At 43.0% G+C, this 24313-nt stretch overlaps 1 protein-coding gene across 4 annotated transcripts in view; it reads right to left on the reverse strand.

Annotated features, from left to right (window-relative positions):
• Positions 1-19570, reverse strand: part of DCAF5 (DDB1 and CUL4 associated factor 5) — a 43299-nt gene extending 23729 nt beyond the window's left edge. Inside the window, exons 1-5 of one of the 4 annotated variants that reach the window (XM_083398279.1) lie at positions 18904-19570; positions 10240-10383; positions 8708-8744; positions 7501-7640; positions 3152-3281 (exon numbers count right to left, since the gene is read on the reverse strand). In XM_083398279.1, coding sequence (XP_083254405.1) covers positions 3152-3281; positions 7501-7640; positions 8708-8744; positions 10240-10383; positions 18904-19117 — 665 coding nt within the window. In that variant the 5' untranslated portion in view covers positions 19118-19570. Of the gene's footprint in view, positions 1-3151; positions 3282-7500; positions 7641-8707; positions 8745-10239; positions 10384-16744; positions 16765-17450; positions 18105-18455; positions 18825-18903 lie in introns of those variants that run through there. The other 3 variants (XM_083398282.1, XM_083398281.1, XM_083398280.1) reach the window with 3 other exon arrangements.
• Positions 19571-24313: the final 4743 nt, after the last annotated feature.

A 24313-nucleotide genomic window follows, 5' to 3' on the forward strand; every position in this document is an offset into this window, starting at 1 on the left:
CCTTAACATTGCTGCTAAAAAACCCCACTTAACTTCAATCCAGCGTCATTCTAACATTCATTAATTTTGCAGTGTTTCTGTAAATAGTCTTTAAATTTCTTCCAATCTTCTTCCACTGACTCTTCTCCCTAGCCCATGCCATGTCTTTTGCCAACACTCTACATGCATTCCATTTCTGAGAGGTTCTTTTATATCAGAACAGCACAGCAGGTTTGGATAGGAGTTGTGCACTGTTGACACAGGAAGCTGCCTTCCACCAAGTCAGGCCTGTGGTCCATGGAGCTCAGTATTGCCTATGCTGACTGGCAGCAGCTCCCTAGCATTTCTGACAAGCATTAACTACGTTTGGACTAACCTAAAAACATTTTTGTAGTTAAGACTGGAGAAAGGGAAGCTCACGGCTGAGAGGAGAGAGGCTGGAAGATAGCATGCATGGCTGGAAGAAGCTTTTAACCACAATTGTTTTTAGAACATGTTAACTCTTTTAGAATGTTCTTGGTTTTTTTATCATTTATCTGTTTGCTACTCTGGAGAGGAAGGGGGACATAAATTCAGTAAATGATTCCCACGATCCCTTTGTTGGTGCCTGGAAGGAGACAGCAGGTGCTTTTACACGAGGGCTTATACAGCCAGTCCTCCTTCACTTTCCACACAGAACCTATTTTTCCTTTATCTCAAATCCTGTAATCCAGGGGTGGGGAACCTTTGGCCCTCCATATGCTCTTGAGCTACAATTCCCATAGCCCACAATCATTTGCAATGCTGTCTAGGGTTGATGGGAGTTAAGAGTTTAACAACATCTAGATGGCCACAGGTTTCTCACCCCTGCTGTAACTCCTGCCCATACTACAAATGCACAGGTGTTTTTTTAACCTTCAAAGAAAGGCAAAAAGTTACCATTGGGTGGTTTCACACAATTTGCTATTTGTGTAAAAATGAGAGTACATAACATACAAACTTAATGTGGTCGCAGACCATCATGAGATACAAACATGCAAATAAAATAAAGCACATAAGACTTAAAGAGGAGAGGGATAAAAGAAAATAGTTAAAAGTGGTTATAACTCACATAAACTTAAAGCAGATAGAAACAAAAGACAAGCAGTTAAAAGCAACTATAAGGGAGGGAATGTGAAGCAGCACAGGACTTGCATTATGGGCCTTCAGTTTAGGCTTGGTTTGTGACACAAACAATCCTTTGACATACCGTATTTTTCCGTGTATAAGACAAAGCTTTTTGCTAAAAAAAAAATTAGGCAAAAATTGGGTGTTGTCTTATACACGGATAGTGAATGCAGAGGGGGGACGTGCGAATAATGGCAGCAGCAAGCAGGAGATTGGCAGTGGCAATTGATCGGGTGACTGGTGGTTGCATCAAGGCCTGCTGGCAATTGGCTGTGGCTATTGGGCAGGCGATTGGTGGCTGCGGCAAGTGGGCGGGTGGGCTGTTGGTGGCGGTAAGCAGGCAGACAATTGGCAGCAGCGGCGAGGTGTGCGATCGGCCGTGGCTGTGGCAAGCAATCGGCAGTGGCGGGCAGGTGGGTGAGCGATTGGTGTAAGTGACCTCCCCCACCCCCCAAAAAAGCTAAACAACTTAATTTCTTAATTTTGAGTTAAAAAAATAGGGGTCATCTTATAAATGGGGGCGTCTTATACATGGAAAAATACGGTGTGTCCATCATGGCAGTGCAAATCTAGCAACTGAGTATGTGACATCTGGGTTTTCATACTAGAATAGTAGGGAGATACATCCTGGGAGTTTGTACATCCTGGGAGTTTGTATAGTACAGGCAGGATGAACCTAGCTCGTATGTCTGTATAATATTAGCAGTGAAACTTAACATGCTTGTTATCACATTAGACTTTTGTTGCACTATTGTACTGAGATTTTAAAATTGGCAGATTCAAGCCAGGAAGAGGCAATGATGGAGAGGGGCACATTCCTGGCAAGGTAGTGGTGGAGGTGCAGGCAGGCAATGGTAGATATAGGGCAACGTAGATAGAGCCACGGTCTTTAGCTACATCGCTGCCCACATCATCCAAGTCTCTTCCAAAAAAGGAGAAATGACAGCATTATAGCAATCTCTGTATGCAAGGAATGTAGAGCACTCTAGCTGGAAGCCAAAACATTTGCTTACAAATGGCCGAGAGATTAAGTGGGAGGTCAATGTTGGAACGGTTTAGGAGCGATATCATCCAAATTCTCTATGAAACTTGAGTGAGCAAATCATGTCAACTACAGAAGAAAAATGACCAGCATGGAAGCACCCAGCATTATGTAGTGGAAGCATAGGGGTTCAATAGATCATTTAGTAAATTACATTTGTTATAGAATAGGGCAAGGAGGAACAAATTTCAAAGCCAGAAGAAAAACACACTTGGATTGAATAGGACATTTCAGTGACAATATAGGACAGCCCCATACAGAATGAGGATGGGAGACTGCTTAGTGATGCCCTCTTCACTAGCAGTTTTCAAAATAAAGTCTGGATAGACTATCACACTTGGAGCAGTTAATTCTGCTAGATGATCCATAGGTTCCTTCCATTCTGAAACATAGTGATTTGAGAAACATATACAGAGCACACGGATACATCAACAAATTGCCATTAGGTGTGGAGAACTACTAGTCACGGAACTACTAGTCAAACATAATTTTCAACATAAAAATGTGGTCCAAGGAAATTTCAAATATGAACAGCCCAGGCAGTTCAAAACTTATAGGAGCTATTGGTGAGCTGTAGGGAATTAAGAACTCAAAGCAATACCACATGCAGTTAAAAGCCTCACAGCCTAATACAGATCAACCTGCTGCTCCTCTCTGAACCAAAGCTGCTACAGATTTATGTTCAATCATGGTCACACATATATCCAGTTTATCTGAAATGTTTCAACAGAGAAGCTAATATTACTTAGCTTTATAAACTAAGAAAAAATACACACTTATAGAAGTTTAATTACTCCACATTACTGTTGTGGGGGAAAAGACCCACTCACCATTCTTTGCCTAATCGATCAATCCTGGCAATGAATGCTGGGTGGGTATTTTCCCCACAACATTACCAAGCACCAAGTTCAACTGAGTTCCAGAAGGAGCTTTTTTCTGCCTTCCCACTTTCACAAAACAATACATAAGAAAGAATAGTCTTACCTCTGAGGCTTGCGAATGTCCCAGAGTCCTACACCTTCCTTTGAGTTGGCAGTGGCGAGTAACCTGGGCTCCACTGGATTGAACATCACACTGTGAAAGGCTGATGGATAATTAGCCAAGCAGAAGGGCTCTGTTAACAAAACAAGATAAGATCAATTTACTTTTAAAGGCACAAGACCTCTTGTACAATGCTGACGGCTGGCTAAACTTTTTCTTAATGGGAAATTTGTCAACCCTTTCAAGAATTTATTTAGTGTTGGTAGTCAGGTTTTATGTATCTTTCCCTAGCATTAAACAGAATTCCCACATACTAATTGGTAATTTGTGGCTCAGAAATGTACAGTGCTAGTGCACTGATGAAGTAGTATCTACTACAGAAACCATTTTTTACTAAGGGGGAGATCTTGGAACTCTGACAGAGTGGAAAATATTTTAATTTAGATTTGTGTCTTATTGAAAGAGTTTTAAATAAATTACTTTAGCATAATCCATAAACATTGAATTTACTAGCACACAAAACATTGCGGTAGTCCACAAGGGAACTTCTCATAAGTTCTTGACATTCCATCTAATTAAAACTAGATTATGGCATTAAAAGTAATGTGACACTGAAACCATTTCAATAGAGTAGAGGTTTTTCAACAGTTTTATTTCATGAGTTTAATGTGCTACAACAAGCAAGTGTAGCTGCCCCATCAACATCCTAAGTTGCCGAGAGAACTCTGAATCCCAAATATCTTTGCCAAATCCATACACTTTCCTTGTTACTCAGTTTTCCAGCATTCCCGCCATTCTACCAAAGGCTTGTTTGTAATAAAATCCTTAATGTCTAGCATTTCTAAATATAGGTCAAGATCTAGGATTCTATGAACAATTGCTTCCTTATTTGACCCATTTATTTTCATTCCCTAAATCATCTCAGACAGACTTCACTCAGATGACAAAAAAAATTCCTCATTGCACAAATCCCTTCACCACTGAAGACACCCATATTTAAAATTGTGAATTATCAGACACTGTGGCTGCAATCCTATCCACACTCAGCTGGGAATAAGACCCATTGAACATAATTGGTCTCACTTCTAAGTAAATATGCTTAGGATTATGTCAAGAGTCAGATAAAATTATTACCCCTTTGAGCTGTAAATCTCGTACCCAATGAGCAGGCATTACAGTAAATCAAAGCTTTAGCATTATGAAAGAGAGCCAGAGGGAGCCTTTAGCTCAAATATTCCTCCCTTTTCTTTCAATGTGACTGATGTTGCAAAATATAGTTAACAAACCATAGTACACGACCTCAGATGACACAGGAAGTTGTAGCTAGGCAAAAGTAGTTAAGCAAAAAATAAAGAAGGCGGAAACTTCTGAACTACTCATGCCATGTTTGTGCTGAAGGAAGCATGAGATGCTTCGCTGCAGCTTATTCACTGGCTGAGACAGATGGGAGTTGGGAGTCCAACAAGCTTCAGAGGGACAGAGAATAGCCAACCTAGTCTACAGAAATCTTCAAACCTCAAGGATCCACAGATCCATCTTTATATAACAGGCAACTCCCAATTTATGTGTCGGTTACGTTCCAAGGCACCGCACGTTTAAGTGAAATCGTGTATATTTGAAACATCATAGGAAAAGCCTGCAAACACCCTGTTCCACCCCGGCCCCATTCTGTGGCATTTTCAGGTCACTTCCGGGTTTGGCACAATGTGCATACATCAGATGCATCTAAAATGGTCACTGCCTGTGTTTACAGGGACCTATGATGGAGATCTTCAAATATCTAAGAGCTGTCATGTGGAAGATGGATCAGACTTGTGTTCTGCTTTGCCGAAGGGCAAGATTAGAACCAATGGGTAGAAATTGCAGGGAAGCAGATTTTGGTTAGGAGGATGAGAAACTTCCTAATGAACAAGAGCTATTAGACAGTGATCAAGCTAAGCTGCCTCGGGAGGCAGCTCCCTTTCTATTCTACAACAAAAGCAACTCTGTTATGCAGAAATATATTGAAGGGCCATCTACTCCCCTACTCTCTTTTCACTAGTCCCTAAATCACTCACAGTTGGAGGCATTTTGTACCCATATGTATGGTATCCTAATAGCAGCTTCCAAGTCAACATCACAGAAAAGATCTTATTTAGTTGAACTTTCAACTAAATGAGGAAATTCAAGAATTCACACATGGCTTCTACACAACCCCTGTCCAAAACCTAACCCAGCGAGTTAAATTCAACCGAGTCCTCTGCAGATCAATAGGCAAGTTTCCAGTTTACAAAGCACAGGGAGCGATTGTAAATGCTCAGCAAATCATTCTGAAAATCAGTGCATGAAAAGACTTAAAAGCAGAGGTATAACCCGGGCAGACACAGTTCATCCTTGGGCCTATGCCCAATGAACCAGCCCATAAAATACTAAAGTAATCTTTGGAAGCCGTCCTCTAGGTGACCCAACTAGCAGAGATGGCGCTTCTTGGTTGTGATTATCTTCCTTTGCTTTTCCTGGAGAGGCTTTAATATGTCATTAACATTTTATTCAGGTTTTCAAAAATCTTACAATTAACAACAGTCCTCCCTTCATCCCCCCCCAATCCAATAAGATTAGTCGTCCCCCCCCCCCCAACACAAAATTCAGCGCACTTATATTCCTAGGATTATGATGATTATTTTTTTGGCCCAAGGTACAGATGTTTCATTTTCCCAGGCTTTTTAAATCTCCACTGATACTGGCTTAGAGTACAAATGGACCTGCTCTTTTATTCTTGTGGGAGTTTCATTTCATTTCATTGGTTTTTATTAGTGTCAGCTGCCCTAGAAATACTTGTAAAATCAAATAAGACTCCACCACAACAGGGATAAAGCAATCCATTTCACCCTTTAACACACTCTAGAGATATGAAGTTTCTGGAAATCTCAAAGCCACAGGGCAGGGGTGGAAAGAGGACCTTCCCCCTTCAAGAACACAGAATACGGTAAATTCCAGGATGATTTAAACATATGCAATGCTAACCTTCACTTCTTTTACTGCTTTAACATGGAATGGATCATTTTAACTTTGCATATAAAATTGCACTATTTAACGTATTTTTTCTTAAATTTACAGAGCAATCCTATGCATGTTTATTCAGAAGTATAGTGGCACACATAGGCTTGAAGCCTCGGAAGTATAAATGGCTTAGTTATGTAGCAAGGTGTCTGCAAGGTGGGAGGTTCAACTAGATGTGAAGGGTCATGCCAAAAGGACAGCATATGCCTCATTCTTCCTTCAGGTATCTCCAAATGATATCAAAGATCACCAGAAGGTGGCAAGCAGCAACTCACAAGCAACTAAGGTTCTAGGTGTTCCCCTCATGAAGCTATGAAGATGACAACACCTCCTAGGTGTAGAAATACATCCTGAATTTGCATATTGTCTGTGTCTGCAGCATATATAAGAATGATCACTCTCGAAGACGTTAAATCAGTAATGATACACTGGGCAAGAGATTTTGGTTATAATATACAGTTTTCTTCATGGGAAAAGTTATGGAAAGAGGATTTGAAGTTTACAGCCTGCTGTTCGCTGAAAGAAAATTATATGAAAATGATGTACCGTTGGTATTTAGCACCTAGTAAAATTGTGTAAATGTTTAGAACCAGTTTAAATGCATGCTGGAAATGTAAAAGGAAAGAGGGTACATTTTATCACATGTGGTGGTCATGTGGGGTAGTAAAAGCTTTCTGGGAAAGGATATATAATGAGCTGAAAAAAATGTTTAAGGTAACTTTTGTTTTAAAAAAACCAGAGGCTTTTTTGTTAGGCATTTTAACTACCAAAAGAAAATAAAAGACTGTTTATGTATGCAACGACAGCAGCAGGATGTTTCTTGTCCAGAGATGGAAAGAAGAAGTACCGACCAGAGAAGAGTGGCAGGCCAAGCTGATGGAATATGCAGAAATAGCTAGACTGATGGGAAAGATGAGAAATCAGGAAGACCAAGTATTCTTAAAAGACTGGAATAACCTGCTAACGTATTTGAGAGACCATTGTAAACAGCTGAAATTATTAGCAGGAATACAATGACATTTTTAAAGTAACATGGATTGTGGATACTATGATTATATAATAGATTACAGTAAAGAATTTCATTATTTATAAAAAAGAAAACATTTCAAAATAGTCCCCCCAACATTCCCAAAATGTTCTTTTTTTCTGTTGGAAAGTTTGAACAATGCCCTCAGAAAAGTGGGGAGGGAGACAAGAAAGGTAGTCTTTCTCCCTCTCCCTCTGTTTTTTTTTTTTTTGGACTTTCACATCTCAGGACGAATTCCCTCCAGTGAGAGAGCTCACCACCATTCACACTCAAACATAGCCCTCACCTCCCTGCGAAGACTCTCTGATATCCCAAATGAGAACTCTGCCGTCATCAGATGAGCTTGCAAAAACGTTATCATTCACGGGACTCACAGAGAGCCCATACACTGCATCTTCATGCGCAAATACATCCAAGGTTTCACCGCTGAAAAAGACACAGACATCTGTTTTTCATCTTTCTCATTTAAGGCTAGGCAGGAGAGTCTGCCAGGTAGCACTGAAAAATGTTACTTGAAAATATGCAAAGTCCATTATCCTGTATGAGTAGCAGTAGGTAGAAAATATAACAGTAGAGATTTGGAGATTGAACAGTGCAATCCTGTACATGTTTACTAACACTGTCCCATTGTTCCAGGTAAATGAGGGAAGGGTTGTAGCCTACCCCTGCAATTGTATGCACACTTACTTGGAAGTAAGCCCATTGAAATAAGCCCAACCTATTGTGCATAGAATTGGGCTTTAAGTTAGCAGGAAATATCAACACACATGGGGCCTGGTATACAAAGTGAATATTTTTGGTCCTATACACCTGGCAGAACTTATTTCCCCACACCATCCATAAAAATCACTAGTTCTTTAAACTAGTTTTAAAAACTGCTTGTGAATCTGCCCCCAGGGCAGGGAGGGTTAAATATAAAAAAGGAAAGAAAGCAAGCACATACATTAGGATCTCTCCAGATCAGGGTCTTTGGCTATTTTACATTATTTGGGAAAGCTGCAGTTCTAAACCCTGGAAATAAGCCCCATTGAATTCAACAGGACTTACTTCTGAGTAGACGTGGTTAAGATTCTGCTGTATAACTTAACAAACAAGCCTAGTGGCTCTGATGCAGTTTTTCCATAGTATGTTATCTAGTGACCATATCAAGGGGAAAGACAAGAGGAGGAAGATAAAATATCAGGAGGAGAAAGCAGTAAATAGAAGACAAACAAGAATGGGTGTTCGCATAGGCTTTCAGCCAACATGGTCAGGATTAGCCAACCTTGCCCTCCAGATGCAGCTCAACTGCCAACTCTCATTAGCCTCAGCAAGCATGGCCAATGGTTAGTGATGGCGGGGAATGGACTCCAGCAACATCTGGAGGTCACAATGTTGGCAACCCCTGTATTAGTGAAAATATCATACAACAACCGGTTAGCATTTAGGAAACAAACACACACACACACAAACACACACCAAGAGTGTTCAGGCATTGCAGGAAATGCATTTACCTGTCAACGTCATGGAGCAACACTTGTTCATCATTACCTAGATGAAGAAACAGAATTTTATAGCATATTAGTAATGAAAATTGAGAAATAATGTGCTTGCAGTTTTCATTTGGGAATAAAAAAAGATGAAGGAAAAGAGATGTGCCTGCTACTTTTTTCTCATGGCAGGACAAGGTGTCCAGGGTAAAATTCCTCCCAATTCCCTTCTTGCTTAACATGGACATACCCAGTAGCAGAAATGAGAAGACATTTGTCCGGGAGAAGAAGTGCAGGGAGGAAGTGCTTGCTCACAGTGGTAGACCTGGGGAGGTCTCAAATTTCAGTGGCGCCCTGTGCAACACCAAACTTCAGCGCTTCCCCACCTCTTGCACTCCATTCTAAATCATAGTGGCAGCGCCCTCCACCCAAGTGCTCATTCTTCGGACTTCCACAATATCGCCCTCTGCCTGGTTCCAGGGTTAGGTGCTAGCCCCCATCGAGTGGAGGAAAGTGGCTGGCAAATAAGAAGCTCAAGCATTCCCCCAGCCTACTTACCCGCCTGGTCCTGCCAATGCCATCACATTACATGCTAGAGGAAAACACAGGATCAGGACTCCTGTTTTGCTGCTCAACATTGGTGTTGCCTGTCTCTGAATTGACAGCCTAACTAAAGGCTGGCTAGCCGATGGCATCCTGGCCATATCCAGTCCCGCCACCAAGGTTTTTGTGACTGCCCCCCAAGACAACTCCTTAAATATTTATTTTTTTAACAACTTTTAATGGTTTTTAAAACATTACTGACATCTCCTGCAGATCCCCAGCATCAAAACCTTCTGTGTGACCTTCCAAACCCCCTACTACAGTTCTTCTCACACCCAGTTTGACACTCTGGGAATACCCACTCTGACATGCAGCTCCTAAAGGATTGATGATCATGGGTCAGTTCAGCCCCAAACAGGTTAAGCTATCCCAGCCTAGCTGAAGCCACATGATTTTTTTTATCCAGCCCAAGCATACGCTAGTTGCCTTTCCTTACCACATGCCCTTCTTGCATATTAAGAGCGTGATATAGCCCATCCACACAGAATGGATTTAGAGGATAGGACAATCTTGCTGAGCAGAAGAACTTGTTCTTCATCCTTGTTTGTCTATATTTTTTTAGTGCCAACCTGTTATGGAGACTGCACCAGGGGCGGATGGTGGGTGGGGAAGTGTCCTGCTGATGTTCTCCTTTTAAAATATGGTGGTTATATGTTTTCTGAGGCAGGCAGAATATTATACTCCAAGTCACAGGTAGCATCCAGCAGTCTCTGAGACTCCCACAACCACTGCCCAAATAGAAATTCACAGGCTATCTGAGAGGAGGAACACCATTCTCCCCGATCCAAAATATTATGCTCAGAATATTATGCTCTGCAGGGATTGTTGTTAGGATGCCAAGCCTACACAAGTGAAAGACCAAAAGTATACTGCAAAGAAAATAAATTCACAGAAAGATCCTGAAACCCTAATTTTCCATTGAAGATGTTCCCCTTGCAGCTTTTCTTCCTTACCTCCAGAAAATACTCTGGTGTTGCCACTATTAAAAGCTAGGCAGAAGATGTTCGAATGATGTTCCCCTTTCAGCTGAACAGGCTTGACTCTGGAATGGATGGCTTGTTCCATATGCCACAGTAGAACTCGGCGGTCATCTCCACCTATGTGGGAGAGTAGAGAAAAACAGCACTATAAGCACCTGCACAATTTCTGCTGAAACCAGCATTTACAACATGAAATCCAAATGACGGAGCCTCTATTGCTGTGGCACTATGAGCAGCCTCATTATAAGCAAAATCTCTTCACTGTTGCTCAGTGGTTTTCCAGAAAGAAGCTATCATATACTACAATTGCACCATCTGTGATTAGAGACAAGAGTCAACATTACGTGTTTTATTTATTGCATTTATATCCTTCCCTTCCTCCAAGGAGCTCACGATTAGCATATATGGTTCCCCTCTCCAAGTTTTTGTCCACAACAGCCCTGGCTAAAGTCACCCACTGAGCTTCATGGTCATGTAGGGACTTAAACTCCAGCTTCCCTGTTCCAAGTCTAACCACCACATCATACTAGGAAACACTTTTCAAACATGCACCATGATTAAGTGAAAAGTTTTTAAGGTAAATTAGCTCCCAAAACAATTAAATCATGGATATCTGCGATGTGCTCAATGAAAGAAACAAAAGCCTACAAAATCCTCTGACAACCTCAGGCTACAATTTGAGGAGACTTGAGAAAATTAAGGTTTTACTACTGGGCTTGTACTTAATCTCCAACCTTGCCCTTTTAAGTAGACTTGTTATGAACTGAATATACTTGGATGTGTTTACATAGCTTGCCAGAATAATAAATCCAAGCAGCAAGTCCAAGGATACTTGTGAACACATCTCATCTGTTTACAGGCATAATTGTAACTCCTAACAGTGCTTCCAAGATGTCCCCAAAGATGGAGTGTTTGGAAGTGAGCACTACAGGTCTATTTCAGCTTTTGGACATAGTTATAGCCCTAGTGTATCAACAACTGTTTGCCACAGTCTATCTACTTGCACAAGTGAAGTAATAGTATCACTCTATTCTGCCTTGGTCATACCCCACCTGGAGTACGGTGTCCAGCTCTGGGCACCACAGTTTAAGGATATTGACAAAGATGACAAAGGGTCTAGAAGCCAAGACACCCCCATCGTTCAGCCCAGACACTGAGATCCAGCACCAAGGGCCTTCTGGCGGTTCCCACACTGCGAGAAGTGAAGCTACAGGGAACCAGCCAGAGGACCTTCCCAGTAGTGGTGCCCACCCTGTTGAAGGCCCTTGAGGTTGCCCCAGCTACTCTGGGTGGCTTCCAGCATATATAAAAACAAAGTAAAACATTAAACCTCAAAAAGCTTCCCTATATAGGGCTGCCTTCAGATGTTTCCTCAAGGGACTCTCCTTTAGAGATTAGATTACCATCTGTCAGGGATTCTTTAGTTGTGATTCCTCCACTGCAGGGGTTTGGGTTAGATAACCCTTGGGATCTCTTCCAACTCTAAAATTCTATGATTCTAGGTTGGCCATGTGTCCTACTGTACAGAGGACAGTGTACTGAACTGTAAGTTACATGTATGACTGCTGGACAGAAGTCATGGATGTGACCTTGGTGCACTGTTCTTCAAGGAATAGCTGTGTTGAAGAATTTGAGAGAGGCAGAGAGACTGGTGACCAAGGCCATTCAGGTGCCTTACCAGAGCCTGAACAGACTGAAAATGGTCCATATAATCCAGGGGTCAGCAAACATTTTTAGCTGCAGGCCAGTCCACTGTCCCTCAGACCTTGTGATGGGCCGGAGAAGCAGCACCGGGGAAGAGGGAGCTGGAAGAAGAGGTGAGGGGGGCAAGTAGTCGTCCTCCCCACCCCCAGCCATTGTGCTTGCCTTCCCAGGGGCTGCCACCACCACTGCTGCTGCTGCTTCTTGTGGGTAGACAGAGGGAGCTCATCCGCTCCGCTCTCTGGTCCACAGGAGCACCAGGGCATCAGTGGCGGAGGGAAGATGAGTGGCGCGAAAGGGCTGGCTCCGGAGAGGGGCTGCTTAAAATGGCGCTCAGCCAGCCCAGCCCAGCCCCCTTCCTCCTCTAGGCAGGGCAAGGAAAAGCCAGGAGGAAGGAGGGAGGAGGCGGCGCAGTGGTGTGTGTGAGGGGGGGGGAATGGAATGGCGTGGGGGGGGGGAATGGCACAGCCCAAACGAAGAGAATCCCCACGCAGATCCACAAACAGTTTGCAGGCCAGATCCTGAAGGCAATTGGGCCTGATCCGGCCCACAGACCTTAGTTTGCCAACCCTTGATATAATCTACTTCTTCCAAGCACTCTTATAGCTGAACTGCCATGATGATCCTGAGCACCTTGCTTAACAAGGGACAACTAACAACTGGGTGATGGTTGCTTAACACTTCTGGGTACAGGGAGGTCCTCTTAAGGGGGCATCCCACTGCCTATCTAAGGGCCAGTGGTACCTCCTGCACCTGTACTGAGGCATTCACTACTCTCTGCACCCACTGAGGTAAACTCCTCTGGCTCACCTGTATAAAATGCACTTGAAGTATATAGTCCTCAGGAAAGATGTTAACAGTGCACATAGAAATCAAGGGAGATTTCAAGATTTTTAGGTAGATAGGATTGAGCATTAGTTTGTCCGCTCTACCTCCCACCCCACCCCCAAAAAATCCCAAACACATCCCAGTTAGGATTAAGAATGCTCAGTGGACACAAAATGCTGATTTCCTGTTGCCGAGGGGGTTGGACAAGGGGTGAGGGGGAATGGAATGGAGTGGAGTGGAGTGGAGTAGCTGGACCTCTGAACAGAAGCAGCTCATGCTGCAACATTTCATTGTAGAGCCCCACTTATAATTCTTATATTCTTCATATGGAATTAGGCTGTCATTCCTTCTGTGACAGGGAGCTGCTCTAGGAAAGGAGTGATAGTTTTCACACAGAGAAACAGTTCAGATACGAGGCTATTTGTACATCTTTCAAGATCAATATTGTTCCGAATTTCTCAGGAAGAACTCAGGACTTTTGTGGATTGATCTAGGAAAGGCAGATAGGAGAATGAGTAAGAATGGTAGAACCTGGAGATTGTCAAAATTGGATAGAGAGAATGGGAAGGGTGGGAAAATCAAGAGAGCAAGATAAGTGTTTTGAAGAAAGACATTGCTGGGGTAGAAAGAGAAAACAACAACTGTTTGATGTGGTCAAACCAACTACAGATAATTCTAGCAGAAGAATTCTGGGTTCAATTAAGAAGGTAAAGATTGGAATAGAAAAGACAAGTAAAAAGATAACAGTTAACACTAGAAGCCTAAGCACATTCTGTTCATTAAAATACATTGCTACACTTTTCATTAAGAACTTGTCTATATCAAGTAAAGAACTAACCGATTTACACTCTAATAAAATTAATAGCTCCAAATAAATAAAATTCACTTTTGAATATTAGTACCATCTCCTTTTCATTTCTAAAGAATATAGACTGCTGCAAATTTACCAATGGTTGTCATATTTGAAACCTGCTCATATTTGAAACCTGCTCATCTCAGATGGGACAGTTATAACCAGAATATTACTTTAAGGCAAATATTCTAAGGTGTGCTTTTAAGGATGCATTGAATCAAGCCCTAGAAGTAGTCCAACCCTTTTATTTCATTCAGGATAAAGGAAATCTATTCACTTTAGAAGAGCCTAGTAACAAGTTTAGGAAGTGGGCAACTTTTCTGTCAAGTAGACAAAAGAGAGACACCATGTGGAATAATGGCTCATGCGTGACTAGGATGGAAGAAACTTAAGTTCAAATCCCTACTTGGCCATGAAACTTATTGGGGCAGTCAAATACACCCAGGCCAACCTACCGCAACCTACCTAAAATGGGAAGAAGGAAAACTATGCTGGCAGAAGTGTGCCAAGGGTCCCTTAAGCCCTTGGCAAGAAGCTGTACTGGCACCCCCCCCCCCAAAAAAAAATCACTTTACTGCAGAGAAAGCCTGTGTTTGATCTCACTGCAACAGTGGCATTGCGTCACCAAACACATGTACATCATACACTCCATAGCCCGGTAGGTGATTTTTGCACCCTGCTCTGCAGGGGCCAGTTTCATCAACCCCTAGATACACCTCTGCATACTTGCCACTCTGAACTCCTTAGAGGAAAGGTGGATTCAAATGTAGTAGAACAGCAGCAGTCAACAGACATTAAACATCAAGGAGAAGCAAAGTTACCAAAGGAGAGCAAGATGGCAGCTGGGGAACCAAAGGTAACTAAAGATACAGGCCAGGAAAAAGTAGGCTTTGAGGAGGTATTTAAGAAGGACAAAGCGGTATGCCAGGCGGGACAGAACACCCCCACCCCAATATCCGTGGGTGGGCAGTGCAATGATTGGAGAGGGCAAACTGGAGGTTTTTAGACAATTGGTAAGAGTTGAATAACGAAGGTCACGTGCAGGGATATCACCTGAACTAAGGCAGGAGATGGAGCAAGGCTACAGAAACCTCTGAAGTTAAAGGCTTTGTACTAGATATGCGAGAACCAGTACTGTATAGGGATCTCAAGTGAGTTGCCTCATGGTCCGACAACTGTGGAGGAGGACAAGGGTCCAGTACATTTACTAGCTGGGCAGTTCAGAGAGTGTCTGCAAGTGAAATATCCTGTCATATTTGTACAGGGGGGAAAGGCTATACCTGCTAACAGTCCTCTTCTATGCAACAAATATTCCACAAACCATAGTCTTGTGAATCTGGTCTCTAAATAAAATGTGTGTTTTCCCATATATTTGAACCTAATTATCCAAACTGCAGCCATACTCTTTTCAGTGGAGAGCTCGTTCTTTCCTTTCTTGCTATAGTGCTTAAGTTTCAAAAACCTTACAAGTCCACATTTTTTGGATACACTTCTACAACAAGTGATGAATGTTTGAAGCCAAAACCCAGTATTCGTTACAGTTCTGTCCATAACATTCAGATACGCTCAAAAGTGCATAAATGCTGCTAGTATGTTTTAATATTGATACTGATAAATCATTGAGAAATAAATTAAATATTATTTAAATATTAAATAGCCTTATTTCTGCTATAGAGAGGGGAAAGGGTTTGCAACCAAGGCTAGTTTTATGCACTCTCCTCTCCTGAAAAATCATAATCCCACAATCTGTTCACCCTCTTCACATACTGCATAGTACTCCATCCACCCCAGTTTTGGGGCTGCAGCTGATGGAACCTGCAATTACCTAAATATGATTACTATGTATTACTTAGTTAATCACAACAAAGCAGCCTTTGAATAATATTGAAAATAGTAGTTTAGGATTATTGCCTCTTATAGGTAGATTAGCTTGTGTTTAAAAGTTGGTGAACATTTTCCTACCAATAATCAGGAACTAAAAACAAGATTCTAAAGGGTTAATCATATTGCACATCAAACAGCAACTTTCATCCACACACCAAGGCTGGTTTTTTTTTAGTGGGGGTGGGGCGGGGATGTAGACAACTTCCAGAATGAAACAGCTGTTTCTTTAAATATAGATCACACATCTGAAGTAGTGAGGGCTCACTTGAAATCTCTATTAACATGTCTTCTAAACTTGGAGCTTCCACAATAATGATGGGCATTGAACTTGTTTATTTCTGAAAGCACTTTAGCTCTGGCATGTTAGTAGAATATGGAATATCCTGAGATGTAGTAAAGCAATAAAGATGTCGTTTTCATCAAAACAATGAGTTTTGTCTTTTTCCACTTTAAAACCTCTCACGCTTCACAAAAACTGTTCCTTCCTAGCACCCACACTGTCTTTTACCATATGCAAATTTAAGTCACTTGAAAGCTAGACAAAATGAAAATTAGCTAATTTTTTTATCTGTTCACCTTAGATTAAAGCCCAGTTAAATCAAATGGAACATAATTATTGCTAGAACAGTAATAGCAGAAATACCCTTTGATATTGAGAGAGATTACCTTCCAAGCAGAGGACTATAAAGGGCTAAGCTATGGACTCAGACAGCCTGAGGCAAATAATTTGTGCTAGTTTCCATTTCATATCTGAGAAGTGGAAACAGTGACCCTATCACAGCATGTTATGAGTGCATTGAAATATATTTAGGAAAAGGGTTACAGCTCCATAGTACAGAACACACTTTGCATGTAGAAGGTCCCAGGTTAAATTTTTGGATTCTCCAGGCAGGGCTGGAAAAGACTTTTGCTGGAAACCCAGGAAAACTGCTACCATTCAGCGTTGATGGCTCTGAGCAATATGGACCAATGGTCTGACTCACTGTAAGGCAGCTTCCTATATTTTCTTTATTATGCCACTATTCAGGATCTCAAAGCAATTGATAATATATACAAATACAACATTCAAAATCAGCAGTCATACACTAAAATAGATTATCCACTCATTATAATAGATGAATACTCCTCCCCTGCCCACTACATAAGCACACTCCCTAAAAATACTCAGGCAGAATGCCCACAGGAGCTATAATTATATTAGCATTTAAGTACCTGGTCCAAAAAAATATTGGTGCCAGGCAAACCTTCCCGAGGAGAGCAGTTCACAAATGGGTGGGGGCATCCCTGAAAACACCCATGCTCTTGCTGCCGTCCTCCATACAAAGAGCCTCCGATGATGATCTTAGGATCTGGGGAAGCTCATATAGGAAGAGGCCATCTGCAAGCATTTGGGGCCCTGAGCTGTGTAAGGCTTTATAGGTTAAAACCAGTCCTTTGAACTGGGCTTGGAAACAAACTGGGAGCCAACGCAGCTAGGTCAGATCTGGTGTTTTATGTCCAGATCACCTGGTCTCCGTTAACATTCTGCAAAAGCTGCAGTTTCCAAACAACCTGCAAAGGCAGCCCAATTTATAAAAACAGTAATGTAACCTAGAGATTACAGGAGCATAGGCTACTGATGCCAGGCTATGCCCATCCAGATGAGGCCGAAGCTTATATAAGGCACTTGGAGCCAGAGAGGCTTCTTGTCCCTCCAAAATGATTATAGAATTTAAAAGTAAAATGCCAAAACCCTTCTTTGCGCTTATCTCAAATTAAAGGCAGTAGAAAGAGCAAGGTCCCCCTTTGCCTCAGTTTCCCTTTCTTCCTTTTGAAGAAAGGGTTTGCTGTGCCAGAATTGCCTTCAGACTGCAGATGCAACAAGCCTTCAGAGTGGAAAAAGAGGGAAAGGGCTCCTTTAACATTGATTATTAGTTACCAATTAAACAGGCTTCAGCCACTGGGCCACTTTCCAAGCCGGGAAAGGTTAAAGAGAGAAGGCACTCGAGTGGATGAAGCCGCCAAGTGTGAGATTATAAATGGTGTAGAGAACCATTTGGTGGTAGTTATTCCGGATTAAGCATCCTTGTGCATCTTGACTCTCCTATCCGTGGCCTACGTTTCCTCCTCGAGGAGAGGGAGATGCAGGCGAGGGCTGCCTCCCTTTGGCCACCTGTCAAGACACCCCACCCCCAGCCACGGCTGCGAGAGAGGGAAACCCCGACTCCGAAACACACACACGGGAGAGACACTTCGCAAGGGCTGCGATGTGCCACTCGCGTGTCGCCCTCCCCTCCCTGGATAGGCCATCGATTCCCAGGCCTGTCGCTATGAGGAGCTCAAGGAGAGCGAGGCCTGCAGCTCCCACTCAAGCCCCGGCCTGGAGTTAGCCATTTCCTCTCAGAGCAGGGAGCGGCGGCTATAGCGGGGCAGGCGGGAGGAGGGAGACGGATCTGGCCCACCTCCCGGGGGTCTGCCCCTGATGCCAGGCGCAGAAAGGGGGCGGCAGGCCGAAGGGGTTATTATTCCCTGGGCCCCGTCCTGAAGGGGCGCCTCCCTACGCCTCCCCCACCCGGGCGCAGCTCTCGCATCAACTCCGAGGCTCCCCGACACCTGACAGCAGATCCCCCTCCCCATAAGGAAGCCCCCCCCCCAACACACACTTCCCCAGTTACAATTAAAACCGGGGGGGGGGATACGAAACGAGTGTCTGCACCACCTCTTTCCAGAAAGGCGCTGCGCAAAATAAAATCACCCCGCAGTTTTAAAATAAACAAGTGCCCCCCCCCCGCAGTGCTGCCCCCTCCCTGAATTAGCCAGCTGCCTTCAAAACCACACACGCCCCATTAAGTGGATGGGGGGGAAACAACGGATCCTTCCGGATCCGGCCACAAAAACCGACCCCGGTCTCCATTTGGGATATGTTGCGTCTCTCGTTATTTACTTTTGTCATTTGCCCCTGGGATTCCTTCGGGTCTTTATCCATTTTGTTCCCAATCAGCCCCGACACTAGTAGGACTAGGCAGTCAGTTATTAATATACATCGGTTTTTATCTCTCTCTTAAAAAAACACACTATCAAGCCTCGCAGAGTAGCCGACACTTTCTGATCGGGAAGACGAAACTTCCACTCCCACAAACCAGACCGCCACCATAAACAGGACTTGGGGTGGGGAACAAAAACAACCCCCCCAAAAAACCTGTCAACCATTTTAGATCTCTATTTGGGAAACATCGGGGGTGTTTGTGTGTATAGGAGAGAGAATACGCCTCTCAACGCCGCTATGGTCGTCTTCCGATGCGGGCTCGGGGATGCGGGCGGGGTGGGGGGTGGGGGAGAGAAGAAGAAAATAAAAATTGGGGGGGGGAGGGAGGGGGGAGGGGTTGCATTACCTGAGACCAGCCACTGGCCTCCATTGTTGGAGAATTCAATGGCATTGACACAGCCGAAGTGGCCCAGGAGATCCTTCTTGTAGAGGTTTCTACAGCCTCGCAGGCGTCTCCTCTGAAAGTCCTGGGTGAGCAGGGGGTCTCCCTGCAAGCCCCTCTGGGACAAGAAGCCCACCACTGACCTCATGTTGCCCCCCAGATCAGCTCGCCTTCTCATGCTGCTGCTGCTGATCCCCCACCACCCCCTCGCTTGCTCGGCTGGCTCACTCCCTCTGCCTTCTCCCCGCCTCCCCCCCCCCCTTGTTATGGTTATGATGATTTTTCTTTAGCCAGCCATAGCAGGGGAGAGGTGTTAGACACTCCGTTGCTTCCTGATCCCCTTTAAACTCCTCCCCTGCCTCGCAGCAGCGGCGGCGGCGGCGGCAGCAGCTGATCCACAGCTGCAGCCCCTTTCCTAATGCGATTCCTCGGCCGGCTGCTGCCCTGGACTGAACGTTGATCGGGGGTGTCAGTGGCTTTGGAGGTTTGGACTGTGGCTCTTGTCTCACTTGCCCCCGATCCCAGGCGGAACCCCCAAACCTCCGCTTTTTAAATAGATAAAGATAAGATATTTACGCTGCCTAACTTCTTATATCAGTCGCCTTCGCCTTCCCCCTCCCCACAAGAACAATCTGCGGAAGTACATCCCTCTCCCGCTAGGGATCAACGTGTTATTGGATCCACTTTTATTTTAAGGGGCTGCAACAGCGGGAAGGCGCTAGATCGCGCTTGGGTGGGGCCAGAGGAGGGAGAAGGAGATGGGGGCGACGACGACGACGGTGAACCTGGAACTGCCGATGCACCTCCCTCGGGCCCTTCCTCATAATAATTTAAAGCAACACTTAATTATGAAGTTGGACAGACGTAATAAGAGGCAGCCAGGTTCAAACTCCCTGCTGGAGTCTGATCTCTCTACCATCACCAAAGCCCATCCGAGGACTGAAATCGGAAATATGATTGATTTGCTATGCCAACATTAGCCTCTTCTCCTTGAGCCTTATTAGAAATGAGGTGGAAGAAACTTTGGGGAAAGAGTGTGCTTCCCGGATTTTCTGGTTTCTTTCTAATCCATCTCTTGAGACAGTTGCTAGCATTTAATATATTCCCCGTAGATAAAATGGAAACATGATAAGTTTGTTTTTGATCACTAAAGGATCTTCTTAAAACCATCCAGTATTTCATCTGTTCAAAGGGCTTCTTAGAAATTGATTCAGACAAAGCAGATTCGAAGAGAAAGGGGTCAATAGGGAACACGTTTGGAAGGCATTAGCTAGAAAGAACAATAAATGAAGACAAGTTTGACATAGGAACTAATCTAAAGTGTACATAACTCTTCTTTCTTAAGCAGTACATTCAAGGAATGCCACTGGTTTTGTAGAACAGTGGATTTATTTATCAATTCAATTTTAGAAAAGATTAAAAATGGATTTCTGTAGAATGTGCTTTTTTAATTGTGAATTATGATAAAATTTTAAATATTTTTAGAGGGGTGACTGGGTTAGTGTATTGCAGCAAAAACAACAACATACGTGTAACTGAGAATCACACTACACGTATCAGATGAAGTGGACCCAAGTCCATAAAAGTTTATAACATAGTAAAAATTTAAAAGACTCATTCTGGATCAGATCAAAGACCATTCTAGTACTGTACAGCATCCTGTTCCTCCCACAAGGCAACAAGTAAGACATAACAATAGCAGTCTCCTGGTTGTGTTCCTCAACAACTTGCAATACCACCTCTGATGCTTGAAGGTACTATAGAACCATTATTATTATTATTATTATTATTATTTACCCAACTTTTATCCTTGACAGGGACTCCAGGTGGCATACAGATAAAATAAGATCAGTTAAACATTAATGGAATTAAATACACACACATATGATCTAGTAAAAAATTAGAGATAATTACAATAGAAACAGTGCACCACTACATAGTGTAGCAAATTCCACAATTTAATTATGCACTGTGTGAAGAAGTGCTGCCTTTTGCTTTTCCTAAATCTTCCACGATTCAGCTTCATTGGATGACCCTGTCTTCTGTCTAGTATTACGAGAGGGGGACTTGTCTACTTTCTTCATACCATGTTCCCCCAACTAACTCTTTTTTCTACGCGAAAATCCATGTTGTAACCTTTCCTTATATGGAAGTTGAGCCCATTTGATCATTTTGCTTGCCTTTTTCTGAGTGTTTTCCACTCCGGAGGTGGCATCCAGAGTTATTCACAGTACAGTGGTACCTCAGGTTACATACGCTTCAGGTTACAGACTCCGCTAACCCAGAAATAGTGCTTCAGGTTAAGAACTTTGCTTCAGGATGAGAACAGAAATCGTGCTTTGGCGGTGCGGCGGCAGCAGGAGGCCCCATTAGCTAAAGTGGTGCTTCAGGTTAAGAACAGTTTCAGGTTAAGAACAGACCTCCAGAACGAATTAAGTACTTAACCCAAGGTACCACTGTATTCCATGTGTGACCACACCGTAGATTTGTATTATGAAATGGGCAGCTTTGCTTTCAATTTCTTTCCTAATGATCCCTAACATGGAATTCACCTTTTCCACAATTGCCATACACTGGGCAGATGTCTTTGTTGAGCTGCCCAATATGACTCCAAGGTCTTATTCTTGGTCACCCACTGCCAGCTCAGACCCTATTAGTATATATGTGAAATTAAGACTTTTTGCCCCAGTTTGTATCAATTTACACTTGCTTACTTCAATTTACATTCCCCGTTTTAGTGTCCATTCACCCAGTTTGCAGCTCCTTAAAATCCATTTTTGTTTTAGCAATTCTGGAAAAAAAATTGTATCAGCAAACATGGCTATTTCACTGCTTCCCCTTCATTTGAGGTATTTGCCACAAAGCAGACTTGCAATACTCAGCTGATGGAGGGGGCAGCTCATCATAAATCTGTTCCATTGTCATGGACAGATCACTGTTGAGATTTGGGCTGAATGCAGTTATAATAATAATCATAATAATTTATTATTTATATGCCGTCCATCTGACTGGGTTATCCCAGCCACTCAGTGGCTTCCAACAAATTAAAACACAAGGCGACATCACTATGCAGGGCTGGAAAACCAAATCAGATAGTCCACCCATAGAGAATCTGATGCATTCCTGAATGCTTTGAGGGATTTCCATCTGGTGACTGGTGCTTACCATTCCACAGTGTGACAAGAGCCTTGACAGAAGCACCAGTCACCAGAACAAAAAAAATACGGAAAAGCAAAACAATGGATAAAATCCAGAGCCAAGCAGCTACCTATAGCCTCAGTCGACTAATAGACTCACTGAGAAACAGCTTGATCTTTTATTTCCCCAGTTATTCCCACCCAGCCAAACCGTGGTCAACTGTCAGTATCTGTCACTCATTGTCCCAAGACAATCTGTTCTGAAGATGCAATCCCACAAATATCATTTTGGCCTGTTCCATTTCTCTATCCTTCATCCCTCCCTCTGTTCTCCAGAGAAACTTAAAAGTTTGGGGAAATGTCTTATTAGTTACATCGATGCCTGCCAGTTTATTTTAAAAATTAAAGTATTTTGTGCACAAATACTACTTTTTAAAGAAAACACACACACACGCATCCTCTGATCCTTGGAGCAGGAGAAGGGAAAGGGATGGGCAGATGGAAGATTTCCTGTATTGGTGACCTTGACAAGGCCTTCACCCAACCTTCTCCTGTTTCACTGAGAACAAGGAGAGCGAAGAGATAATGACTAAGCTTTCCCCCAGCATTGTCAGGTTCACCAGAAATCAGAGAAGGGAGACCTTGCCATTAGTAAAACTGATAAGAGTGCTTACATTTTTTTTTAAGAGGGAGAAGTAAAAATGTAGAGAGGGGAGAATCCCCAAATGTATGGTACATTATGGGAAGAATGGTGGGTGTAGATCTCAAATGTGTTTCAGAAAAAATATCTATATACTTCCAACATTTCTTCTAGCACCTTAGGATGGTGGAGAGCTGTGATGTATACCAGAAAAAGCACCAAAGAATCCTCTTTGTTTCCTATATGCACATTTAATCATTAGGTACCAACTAATGTGCCACAGAAGATCACAAAATGAGGAATTGTCCTCGGGTATGTCATGGCTTGCAATTTGATTTATTGGTGGTGTTGTATAACATCTTCTGTAAGACTTGAAAGTTAAATTATATATTTTTTAATCTGAGAAGGCAGTTCAGTTGCTTTCAAGTACAAACAGTCGCAGATGAGCTTTTGGCCAAAGCTTGGTGGCCATTTCCCTCTTATGTGCCAGTCAAATTTAGTTCAGAGTTTCAATATTTCCTCCTTTACCAGAATCAACTCATGCATCAGTTACTTTCATTTATTTTTCATTCAACATTTACGCTTGAATACTCTGTTACAATACTGGGGAACATGTTTGTGATATTGATATTATGAAGAATAAAAGCTTTCCAATCCAACAGCTGTTATTTTGCTTTCATTTTCCTGTTTCTGACTTATGCCTCCTGAACAGGGATAGAATTGCTACTAAGCCCACTTGAATTATGGAGCCAGAAGATACACTGACATCATGAACCCACATTCGCTCTCTGGGGAACTGTGGAAAATGAAGGTCAGATGATGGCTAGAGTGCAGATGGTGGAAATCTCATTGTGAAGATGACCAAACATGAATTAGAGTTCCTAATCATGACTATTGTATCATAGTGAAGAGGACTTACTATTCTACTTCCATTGCAGCCTCAGGTGGCCATCCTGCAGAGCTGTTCCACATGGTGAGTTTTTTGGTCATTTTTCCTGGCCAATGAAATGTGGAGCACTTGGAGGCCTACGGCGACAAATTTGTGAAGCTCTTAGGGGATAAAGCTGCTCACCTCATGCTAAACTAGACAACAGGTTTACTACATCTCCAAATGAGATGCCTTGCTCGTGTTGCCGAACACATGGATGTTGGGTAAGCATTTCTTATTGCAGGAAGCTACAGTGTAGGTGTGACCATGCCATATAGTGGTGTGGGAGGGGCTAGACTGTGCATTCCTGTGCCCCTCACATTATTTCAGTGCATCTGCCCTGAAAATGCCATCTCACAACTATCATGTTGGTCTGTTCCATTTCTGTTTCCTTTACCTCCCCTTCTGTTCTCCAGAGAAACTGAAAAGTTTGGGTAAATGTCAGTTACACCAATGCCTGTCAGTTTATTATTTAATCTGGTTAATCTGTGTTTATGTCTTGGAGTACAGAATATGAGGTTAGTACTTTTTCCTGATAATACATACTGAAATAATATATTCTTGTGTATACATTATTATCTGACAGGAGACCAAAGCTCCACCCTCTTCCCAACAGTAGTTTCCCAGGAAGCTCTATGGTACAGACACTTCTGTCTCACTCTGGCTTGG

Source organism: Podarcis tiliguerta, assembly GCF_965153285.1.
Source record: "Podarcis tiliguerta genome assembly, chromosome: 1".
NCBI classification, from domain to species: Eukaryota; Metazoa; Chordata; class Lepidosauria; order Squamata; family Lacertidae; genus Podarcis; species Podarcis tiliguerta.